This window comes from Rissa tridactyla, chromosome 6 (assembly GCF_028500815.1).
Source record: "Rissa tridactyla isolate bRisTri1 chromosome 6, bRisTri1.patW.cur.20221130, whole genome shotgun sequence".
In the NCBI taxonomy this organism is placed as follows: Eukaryota; Metazoa; Chordata; class Aves; order Charadriiformes; family Laridae; genus Rissa; species Rissa tridactyla.
Window position 1 is genome coordinate 6,411,963 of NC_071471.1, and position 12,006 is coordinate 6,423,968.

Here is a 12,006-nt window from a genome sequence, read left to right on the forward strand (position 1 = left end):
AACGTAAGCCTACTGCTTCAAGACTATCAATAAGGAGAAAACAAGAAAAAGTTTTAATGACATGGATATAAAAAAACCAAAAAACAATCAGCTTTCACTATGATACATGTACTACAGAAAGTACAGGACAGTTTGAGATACATCCCACATATTCTTTGAAGAGGGGTTACAAATTCACAAAGACATAATATTGCTACGCAAGTGCTTATTAAAAGCAACAAAAAGAACAGAATAAACAATTTATGTTCTAAAAGTCTGAGACTCGGTGTTTACCGCTGGCAATTGCTTTACACGCGGTTAGAATTTGAAGTTTTGGCCCTGCAAAAGCATTACTGGGCACAGTGGCAGCTCGCGCATGGAGCCGCTGCAGTCAGCCACAGGTCATCGTGCAGGAAAAGTCCTTCAAGAACCAGGGTCTGAGAAGGTTTCTGGCCTAACTATTAAAAACGTTAAGGTGGGGATGAGAGGATGGAGGTTTCTTGGTCCACCAGTTCACCCAAGGACCCTTCCTAAGCTTTTCCTAGCTGATAAAAAGCTAAACTCTAAAAGAAACGTTGTTATTTGTCACTGTTAGATCAACAAGTGTGAAGCCACGATGGCTCCAAAAGGTGTCCTTGGCTCTCCTGGGAAGGGCATAAAGGTATCATTTCCATGTTTGTCCCGTTGGCAACTCCTGATACTATGATGGTTATTCCTTACACAAACAGAAAGCTGCGGCCAATCAAAATAATACAGTTGGCAAGAAATCCGGGCAAACTTTAACAGCTATGGCTCTTCAACACAAAAAGGATAAAAGTAGAATAATAATTTTTGGCAGGGGAAGCGGGGAATTTTTTAAATTCTGATTGTTTTCCTATGAGGAAATAGTGTTATAAATACTCAACTCTAACTTAAAACATGTTCTGGTTTCATGAATTCGCATTGAGTAAGATTCTGCTGGACCCACTGAGTTACACAAAACTCATTCCCGCTCTTCTCAGACTGACGTTATCTGGGATACACAACAAGGTAAGAGAGTGGGATTTGGCACAGAAACTGCACGGTCGAAATGATTTAAATGCCTTTTTGAAAGGAGTTTTATCTGTGCATGCGAGTGCGTTACAGTGGAATACACAGAGCGCTCCTTTCAAGGAAGCATAATTAACTTCAGCCTTCTGGGAAATGGAGAGCCAAGAAAGGCATTTACCAAGTGGAAGATGGACATAAATTTAAACATAAAAAACATTTGCACTGAAGTTTTCACTTTCATTTTCAACAAGCTCCAGCGCTATGTTCAGGACAGTATCGGCCTGACAGACAGATTCACTGGAATCTGATGAAGCAAATAAGCAGAGTAATATTATTTTAGTAGCAGTTACACTCACTTGCCACAAAATTAATCTACGGAAAACCTGATTTAGTAGTTTTTCCATTTAAAAAGTCCATGCTGTCTAATAAAGTCTATTTTGTAGGCACAGAATTAGGTAAATTTGTTAATCTGCAGTAAGGAGCAGAATCAAAAACTATTAATGACATCACAAGCAAGTAAACTTCCTTAATTAATAGCTAATGAGGTAAAGTTTTGGCTCTTCTAGAAAACAACATCCCGTAAACATTTTCCCTGCCTTGGGAAAAAAGTGAAAACGTTCACAAATAGAGAGCCAAGAAAAGAAATTCAAAACTACCCCAATCAAAATTCAACTTTTAATACTTTTGAAATATTTAATTTTGATTCTTACCTTTATACGATTGTACTTTGTTTTGGAACAAAAAGTCATATTGAACCCCCAATCAGAATGATCTGTTTAACGGCACGGAAGAGAACTTCTTTCCCCAAGGCAATAACATAAAGAAGCTAAGAAGAATTTTGAAGGAGGAATGAATAAGAAAGACTATGGCATGTAAATGGTTTTGTATGAATTGGCATTTTCTGATTTAAAAAAAAAAAGTCTGCTGAACTATTTCCCAGGCAGATCTACTTGGGCCTCTAATTCATTGGCACGGGCTCAGTATCAGTCACTTAAAATATGTGTTTCATCATGTACCTAAAATTGTGACATTCTTTAAAAAAATAGTTAATACAAAAATCCTTTATTTCCTTTATACTACATATTTACAATTCTATTACCAAGGTACTGTGGAAAATGTAAACAAGTATACACAGGTGTAAATAATACGGCTTGAGAAAGGCTTCCCCTTCGATTAGCTGCTCTAACCACAGATCAGTATATATGGAAAAGAAAAAAAACAGTACATTTTATAAACTGCTGGGAAACAGCAAAATGCAAGCTCCTGGGGTTTATGCATTAGTGGTTGGGTAACCACACCAGTCACCGGGCATCTTTCCCTAACCTGAAATGTCCGATGTACGGGAATGGGGTCAGTGGGGGGTCACCGAGGTAAACTGGGGCTGATACAGTGGGGTCTGAGGGAGCGGGTTTGCTCCGTCTGCGGAAAGGAAGACCAACGGGAGGTATTACTGCTGTCTTCAGCTACCCCATGGGGGCTGTAGATGAGATGAAGCCAAACGCTTCTCAGAGATGCCCACTGAAAGGATGAGAAGCATCAGGCCAAAGCTGAAACGTAGGAAATTCTGATTAGAAACTTGGAAAAAAAAAAATTGGGAGCATGACATTTTCACTGGGACAGGGGCTCAAAGCTATCCTTGGAGATAGTCACAACTCAACTGGATGAATCTCCAAGCAACCCCATTTAACTTTGAAGTTGACCAGGCTTTGAAGAGAAGCCTGGACCTCTAGAGGTCTCTTACAGCTTAACTTACTCTATGATTCTACAAAAAATCTTGAATATAATGCACCACTTGCATTGTAGTTTGGCTCTGCGGCAAATGCATAGTTAAGATCAAAATACGTCAATTGCTTAACTTGGACCATTCTTCTCCAGCAGTTGCTAAGATTATATTTAATTGTCTCACATGAGATTTACCTTATCAGTTCCAGTTCAGTGAATTTGCCCCAAATTCACATAATTGTAGGATCAGACCCAGGCCATCACATCTCCAAAAGAACATTTAAAACGTCAGAGCTCACAGTAAAGCCCTGCTGAGAGTCACACACTTCTGACTAGTTTTGGGACAATTTTTGTCACATTTCCATTGAGTAAACTTTACAGTGACATTCATAGAGCTCTACAGAAGAAATGACAAAGGATCAGCACCAGCCCCTGTGATTTTCTGGCTGAAAGCACAGTCGCTTAATTAATTTTGACACATTCACAAGTATCTTTACCGTGTTTAGAATGACTTTCAATACCTGCGAAGCGATGAAAAACAATAAGACTCCCATGAAGCTTGAAGAACACCTACTAAACCAGTATTGTTTCAAATAGATCACAGTTTGAATTAAACTCCCAGGTGAGGAAGTGCCACTTGCTTTGTGCTGGACACTTAATGACTCCAGATATGTTGAAGACCTGAGGTGAACCGTGGAACCATGGAGCAAAACTGTTACTTCACCTACTCACTAGCCAACCGCAACAACCACCAGCATCTTTATAAATGACAAGTATTAGCACCAACTATTGCCACTTTGTCTCTTCTAAGACAAAAATCTTCCCTTGCAGAGCTGCAATTCCTTATGGCGTGTGAACACAATGGTAGTGTGAACACAAGACCTAGAACTGCCTGTACGACCATGGCTACTGAGCCCACGGTCCTGATGCCCTTTAATAAGTGCACTTTTGATACAGTCAGATTCAAGAGGTTACTACAAAGGTTTTGTAACTCCTAACCTAAAAAGAGGTATAAAGAGGCACTCTTGAAAATCTTTTAGTCTGGTTAATTCAGAATACTAAAATAGAGACCAGTATTTCTTTATAATTACTTGGTTCTATACTAAAGAACAACCTGTCTAAACAGGCAAAATAGCACCAAAATGTCTTTGTTCTATTATGTGCCCAACAGCAGCTGTTGAATGGCGTCAGGATGTTTTAAAGCTGACTTAATCAAACTACCGTGCAGTAAAGGCACATTGAAATCCCTCATATAAGGAACACAGAGATTATTTCTAAGCATCTATCCTTGCTTAACATCTGCTTTCTCCATGCAAGACAAAACTCTTTTACACGTTAGAAGGTACTGTTTCAGGAGAGCTGCTGCACAGTTTGACTTGACAAACCACTGAGAAACTCAACTGACAAGACCGGAGAATGCAGAAAGCCAGAAGAGCCTGACAGACAATATCCTGCTCTTTGGAAGACACTCAGACGTAGCAAGATACAGATGGAGACCTTCCAAGCAGTCAATCCACACTAGAAACGCGGTACATATTCTTAAATTAATTAACAACTTATTGAGGACTGTGCTGGACTCTTCCTCAGTTGCAAGTTTGAAATTAGACTGGATGCTTTTCTAGAACGTATGATGTTACTCAAAGCGGAATTAATTTGGTGAATCCCACTTGTTTCTGTGCAATGTGACTTTGCAGTGGATCCACATTCGCTTCATAATCCTTGAAACGCTCATTAAACTTCACGCTGGTCGTCATGCGGGTTTACAAAGTCACTTCTACGTGGTGTGGCTCGCTGCAAGTTGATATGTTACATACTGCTTATCCTGATACGCTTTGGAACTGGTCTTACTAAAAACACGTCCAGGATTTCACACAATGAATTATATTATATATCAGAAAGAACGTCCAGAGCAGATTAATGGAGGGGTAAGAGGCTAGAAATAAATACATGAAACAGATTCAGCTTCTTAAAAGGATCCAGCTACTAAACGGCCTCTGTAGTCTTCCGTAAGAAGTGTGAATACTTCAGTACAATTCAAGCTGAATTGAATAGCTGTTTTCATATCCAAATTCAAATACCGTCTGTGCATATAAAACAGTTCATTTATTAGTCCAAATGTTACTGTTGTAGAGCTCTTGGAAAAATATTCCCTCTTTCTTGAGTTTGTTCTTCATAAAAAGGAAGCTTTGGAGGGCCACCTAGAGAATTAAGCAGAAACACAGCTTCAGGTCTATATAACATAATACTGAAATATTATATAGATTATACACTTTACACTTAAATAACTCAATAAATGATACTCCTCAAAAGAAGGTAGAGGACTGAGTTAGACTGACCTCCTCACAGAGGCAGAGAGCAGGCAAAACAATAAAACACCTCTCAAACAATAAAACACCTCACCAACTCCTATCATTCTGTGATTCTGTGAAATGGAAGGTTCCCAAAGCGTTTCCCAAACTAAATGCAGCATTGTATGGTATCACCATCAAGCCAGTTGTGATTAGAAAACAAGTGGAAGGAAATTTTCACTCAGTACTCTACCTCATGAAGAGAAATTATCTAAATTAAAACAAACAAACAAAAAAACCCCAAGCCCTTTTGCGATAGCGTGATGAGCACTTCAGCACACTCACAAATCAATCCAGATCTATTTTCCAATGTTTTATCGCCTTATCTGGCTTATCACATCTCACCATGCTCTTCAAAACCTGCCACCTCTACAAAAAGTATGCGAAGGCGACAGCATGGACAGCAAGCAAACCTCCTTATTCATCTTACAGAGGCTGCAGATATCAACTATTTCAGGGCAAGATTTCCTACTGGCAGGCACAGAAGAGCGTACAGCCCTCCGGCACAGCTGTGCTGGAGGGAGCCTCGGGAATCCATGAGCAAGCTGTGCAAGATCTCCACTTCACAGCCTGCTCTGATGGGAAACCACTGCACTGAGTCAGTTCAGCTTGGCCAAGACCTCCCAACCACCTGGAACGACTCCTGGCATTCGCAGTGTCTGCTGGCATTTGCACCCTCAGGCGTCTGGACCCTTAGGAGGACAGCACACACCAACACAACCCTTCCAAGCAAAGCTGCTGCCATCACAGGCTCTGAGTTTTTCACCAGAGATGGAAATGCAGAACGGCTTCTGCCTCACAGAGCCCGACACCAACTGCGGTGCTCGCTGCTGAGCACCACGTTTGCGTGGTGCGTCGATACTCCTGTCCAAACAGACTACTGACCACCAACGCATGATTTCTTCTACTAAGAAATGCTGCACATCTCCAGCTTGTGTTACCTTCTTTGCAGGTTGGCCCCATCCACGTGGCTGGGCATACACAGTTCCCGTTGTACGGATTGCACTGGGATTTGCTGGCACACTGGCACCGCAGGGAGCAGTCGGGGCCGTACCGGTCGGACCTGCATTCTGGAAGGACAGAAGTGTTTGGAAGAGGGTGAATGCTCCCTAGTAGTCCCCGTGTTCTCTGGGATCAGGAAGCTACTTAGACACCCACCTCTGTTAACATTAAACCATGACATTTTGGAAAGTCTTGCAATTTTCAAGTTTCATCTACCACACGGTCTGCCCAAACTGTAGCCCAGCTGTCCTAAAGAAGTTCCCAGAATGGAAATCATTACTGGTCTAAAAAACAGGGGCCGACAGCCCAACAGAAAAGATCTTGGTATCTGCTCAGGAAAGTTACTGTCAGCATCCTGGACCCACGCTATCTCCTGCACCTCTCCCCTGCACGGCTTGGCTGTCAGCCTGCGCCAGCAAAGAGCCTTCACTCAGAGAATGAGAAATTGAAAATTAAACCATTTTATATATCCCCTTATGTCTTACTCCGACCGCACAATTCTGCTGCCTCCTGGCAAATTAAAATCAGAAATCGTCTCACTCCCAAATACAAACACGTTTCATACCTAGGCTGAGAAGTTCTCATTGCCATTTTTTTAACGCAGTCAGAGCAATGGCATGAAGGAAAAGCGAGCAGCAGGTCACGAGGCAGGGCGCTAAGTACACTGTAAACAATAGCCCTCTCTCCCTCGCCTCGCTAGAAAATACTGTAAATAATCGAGGCGCTCACTTTCTCACACCGGCACCATTAGGTAAATAAAAGCGCTGCTGAGCCCCGCATCAGCTGCAGCCCCAACACGTGGGAGAACTCTCCCCGTGCGCTCGGAGCTCGGCCTTTTCAATTAGGAAATGTTATGAGAAAAGGTCTCCCTGAACACCTCTGGACCTGATTTTAATTTATGTAATACCACATTTTCATGTTAATAACAACGTGTATTTAAGACATCTGTTTGAAAGTCTGCAATGTTAATTTACTACAGAAAAAGAACGCCCATAAAAGTCTGTTATATTCTCTCTCTCTTTTTTTTTTTTTTTTTTAATTAACATTTTGCCTGTTTAATGGGTGCTTTACCAGAGTTCAAATTAAAATCAGGCCTTTTATCTTTATGGCCGCTGCACAGTCACAGCTGCTCACAGTTATATCACAGATGAACTGAGCCTAATTGAAAATAAAAATGCAAATAAAACCTACCCCATAACAGCTTTTCATGGAAGGGGGCTACCCTAGCTGATTTAAGAAAAATAAAAATGAGTCCTAGAGTTTTGCAAGAAGCAAAACCTGGGTTCGCATTGTCGGTGCTGAGCTTCCCCCTTGCGTTCCACTTCTGCCTAAAATTTTGCTGGAAAGGCCCCGGCTGCCCAGCGCCGCGCTGGCTGCGGGGCCGGCTGATGTCCCCTGTCGGACCAGCGCCTGCAGGCTGGGTGGCTTCGGCTTCTGACCACAGGACAGTGCAGAGAGGGGAAAAAAAAAATAAAATATCATTTTCCATTTTTGTTTTGCAGGTTGCACTAGCACTTAAGCTCCCAGCAATTACCTCACATTAATAACAGGCTGTTTAAAGCTGTTTCCTGCCCTATCCCTAGAACAAAAGGAGAAATAACATTCCCTCGCTGTGATTCGGGGGCTCGGGAGGATTGTCGTTCCTGGTGTGAACCTCCAATCTCAGCACACGGACTTTCACTCCTTTTATCTTGTTTGCCACAGCGTTAGGGTCACAAATCTCTTCTTGCACTTGCTTAAACGACTGCAACTCCTTTTACTCCAATGATTACCCTAAATTTACTCCATCGTAACTGTGATCAGAGTCTGGCTCAAGAATCTTGCCTGCCCTTGCTGCCTCTCAACCCTGCAACCATCTCATCGGGGTACAGTGGTGGGACTGATTTTCCCTACAGGAAAATTTTCTCACCTATTTTTATACCCTTGTTACAAGACAACTCTGCTGTCGTGGGCCAACCATTTCCAAAAACAACAGTGCCTGTGCTGCAAATGAGGGAATTTTATGTGGATTAAATGTTCCCCGACTACTGCTGAACCCCAAAGGCAGGCAGAGCTGCTGCAGCTCCGCTACCCTCATCCGCAGGGATTCCTCCCTGCTTCCCGGGGAAGCAAACCCATAGCTGGACGTACGTTCGCATTGGTCTGAAAAGGATGACAAATGTCCCTGCGAAAAAACACACTGCAATTGGATCCCTCCACGCCCATTTGCACCCTCTGGAGTCTTCCCAACTGCGTCTGCAAAACCGTGGGCTTCTTGGTGTGCTCTTCACTAGCGCACTTTCTCCAAAGCTAAAGGCAAACGACATTTTACAGCTGACCCATAAACAGTCTTCCTACGGGTGTATCAATTTAAACATTGACTAAATCAAGAGGTACAGCCTGTTGATAAAGCTGTTGATAACCTGAAGAGTAATTTGCTACCAACAATGTGTTCTTAAATACCAGCAAATGTCCTTTCACAGTTACGCTTAGACCAACAGGTCATATTGGTTTAACTATACATAGTCCAGCCCTTAGAAAACATTACCCTTACCGATGTTACACTTGTCTCCAGTCCTCCCGGGTGGGCAAAGGCACTTCCCAGTCTCTGGATCACAAGGAGCATCTCCGCAGTCGCACCGACGCTGGCACCTCTCTCCAAACCAGCCCCTGTCGCAGCCTGACGGCAAGAGCGCTTTTTTAGATGCACGTTTGAATGGCAAGACGTACATTAAACCGCAGGAGTTTTTCCAGGATGTCTCAGAGGAAAGCTCATAAACTCTCCACTGAAGCTCGTGTAAATGCCAAGTTTAATGAAGGATCGAACATAGTGGAATAGGCATAATATTTATATGAACTCTCCTTATGTTGAGTTTGTCTGATCTAACCTATCAAAGGTATCTGTAAATCTGTCCCAGAAATGTAACTAGCACTTATTTTCATTTTTAATTAGAACTCTCTAGAAGACCATTCCGTAACACTCAACGGGTCTGACATGCAACCATTTAATAATCTTATTGGGAGTTTTAGAAGCAAATTTAGGATCAGTAAAAGGACTTATTTTTAATAAATGACATGTGGAACTCATTGCTGCAAGACATCACAGAGACCAGGACTTTCACCCTATTAATCAGAACCAGATTAGTTAATTTTAACGAATGAGAACGCCCAGCTATGTAACAGGTAAACAGTCCTAAATCCAGTGTTTCAGGATATTCAAAAAGCTCAAAATACGGAAGAAGCTGCTCTCAACAAACAAATACTTGACTAATGACATGGCGCTTTTTGAGTTTTATTTTGGTTTTGTTTGTTAGTTTTGTTTTTTTTCTTGTATGTTAGAGGGGTGCAAGTACCTTTCTCGCAGTGGACACCTTGATAACCCAAAGGACAAACGCACTCTCCTGTCACCGCATCGCAGCTCGCTCCATTTTTACAGGCACACGCATGAAGACAGCTTAGCCCATAGAATCCAAGGGGACACTCTGAAAAATGAAAGTATCTAGTGAGGAAGGTTTATGAGGAAAAAACATACATCCCTTTAAAATCCTATGCATTCTCAGCTACGTTCCCTGGGAGCCAACAAAAGTGGTATTCACCATTAACTCTAATGATGCCATGTGCTTTCAAACTTGTACCACTCAGATCTGGAGGCGGCTGGGAGATCTGGGACACCCCAAAACCGAACCGACAAGGTGTTTACGTGACCCCAAAGCCCCACGTCCCCATTGCTGTTGGAAACCAGGGCACCGTGCTTACTTACTGTGCTCACAGGAGTGGCCGTAGTAACCCTCGGGGCACCGGCAGCAGCCCGTGAACCTGTCGCAGGTGCCGTTGTGCTGGCACGAGCAGTCCAGGCCACAGCCAGACCCGTACTTCCCTGGGAGACATTCTGCTGGCAGGACACAGACAGAAAAACAGACAAACAAAAAAATATCACCGCCCTTACCCAGAAAAGCTCTTATGTGACAGCTGGTATAGCTGAGATATGATGCCCATACAATAACTTGCAGAGCCAAGGAGAACGTTTGTTATGAAGACACAGCGTTTCTGCACAACTATGATGCATTTACGTACTTCCATGAGAAGTCTTTTATAATATAGAGATGTTCAAACAGCAGTTCCATTGTACTTTTTATAGTCTACCTTTTTTAATTTGTCTCTTCATATAGTCAATGTTGAACTCATACCATGTCTCGTAAAGCCACATAGGAAATGGTATCATTTGTATCTTCTTTTTTTTTTTTCTTCTCTATCTACAGCAATATTTTCTGTTAGACACTTAGAAAGTGTGAAAGAAAACACATCGCTTTTCCTCCTCTGTGTTATCATTGGAGTTCACACTATTCCAATTCCTAATAAAACCCATAGGATCACTTCTTCACACATAGCAACAGACTTTCCATGTATAATGAGATATCTGCTTTTACAGAACTAAAGACATCTCCAATTACTGAAAGCCAAGTCATGTAAAGATGACTATGCCAATATAATTAACCTAGGCATCATTTCTGCATAAGTTAACTTCCCACTGCTGTGCTGATTTGAATCCGGGCAGACCAACTTAAATGAGAGAGGCCATCCAAATAATCAGATTCGTAACTCCGCAAATGTCAGGCAAGATCTTTTGCGAGCATCATATCTAATCACTAGAAAAAGGATGCCTGATTAGCTGTCTTTGATTTCTAGTCAAAACACGCTCAAAACCACACTGCTGTGGAAATCATGACTCAAATTTCCAATAACCTGTCTATCCCTGTCAAAAGATAAACAGTGAAGCTGTTTCCAGTGATATAACACACAGTCCTGTCTGCGGTGTGTGCATATCTGCCCCCCAAGCTTGACACCAGAGGTGTTTTATCTAAGCGCATCTATAAGATACACCCACTACCCACCGCTGCACGTGGTGACACCTCCACGACCCTACTGGGGCTTTGCAACCCATGGATGGTCACAGAGATTTCAAGAACAGACAAACAGAGATGCATACAGGCGGCCTATGCAACGTGAAGTTAGCCAATTACTGGTAAAATGCACTTTTTTTTTTGGGGGGGGGGGTGTACTTTAGTGCCTGTCCACAGTGGTGTTCACGTTGGGAGTGGCTCCATGCAGTTAGCATCTTTCCTTTTCTGCACGCACGCATCCGTGAAGCAGGTCCCGGAGTCTTCTCAGGTGCAAAGTGAAACAATTGCATAGAATTCTGCTAGAAAGTACCACTTCTACGTGACGCTTTTATACAGGGACACCCCCCTGCAAAGACCAGTTCTTGGCAAAGATACGCATGGAGTTTGAGGTGGATATTCTACAGATACCAGGGACAGAAAGGCTGTAAATGAGGGACCAAGAGTGTGTTGGGAAGGTTGTACTGTGGCAGTTATACGATGTAACAATGACATTGTCTTGAATGTGAACTCAGAACTAACTATTTATTTGACATCATACCAGTAAACTCATGGTTTCCTGAACATTTACATTCATAATTTACAGCTATCTCTTACCTGGAGAGAGAAATGGGAACACAGAAATGCAGAATGACTTTTGGGAGATGGACAGAAAGACGTGGAAAGGCTCCACTCTGGGCTGGCAGGAGGGTTTCTGGAGTGAAAACTGAGCTTGTTCTGTTTAAGTGTGCTTTGTCTTGTGTATGGGAGAGCTGCCATGGGGAAATCAGGGTGAGATAGCGAGACAGTCTCAGTTGCTTTGGACAGATGTTGTCAGAACTGTACTAACAGGGAAGTCAATACATGGGAAGTTCAACTACAGTCCAGTGTCAAAGGGAAAGGGAATAACAAGAGAGAACATAAGAGAGGAGGGAGCTGCTGGCTTCTGATGACTTTGGAGGAGCACATGAAAGAAGATACAAAACAATGTTCCCATGAAGAAAAGAACACAAAAGCTGGGCAGAAGAAATGAGTCCACGCAATGGAATTTATGAGAGTTACAGAGCAGG

At 42.6% G+C, this 12,006-nt stretch overlaps 1 protein-coding gene across 4 annotated transcripts in view; it reads right to left on the bottom strand.

Moving 5' to 3' along the window:
• Positions 1–473: 473 nt before the first annotated feature.
• LOC128911843 (multiple epidermal growth factor-like domains protein 6) overlaps positions 474–12,006 on the bottom strand; it is a 211,047-nt gene continuing 199,514 nt past the window's right edge. For 3 of the 4 annotated variants that reach the window (XM_054207328.1, XM_054207329.1, XM_054207327.1), the window contains 5 exons: positions 9,820–9,948; positions 9,413–9,541; positions 8,614–8,739; positions 6,020–6,148; positions 474–4,928 (listed from right to left, as the gene is read on the bottom strand). In XM_054207328.1, coding sequence (XP_054063303.1) covers positions 4,849–4,928; positions 6,020–6,148; positions 8,614–8,739; positions 9,413–9,541; positions 9,820–9,948 — 593 coding nt within the window. In that variant the 3' untranslated portion in view covers positions 474–4,848. Of the gene's footprint in view, positions 4,929–6,019; positions 6,149–8,613; positions 8,740–9,412; positions 9,542–9,819; positions 9,949–12,006 lie in introns of those variants that run through there. The other variant, XR_008467197.1, reaches the window with a different exon arrangement.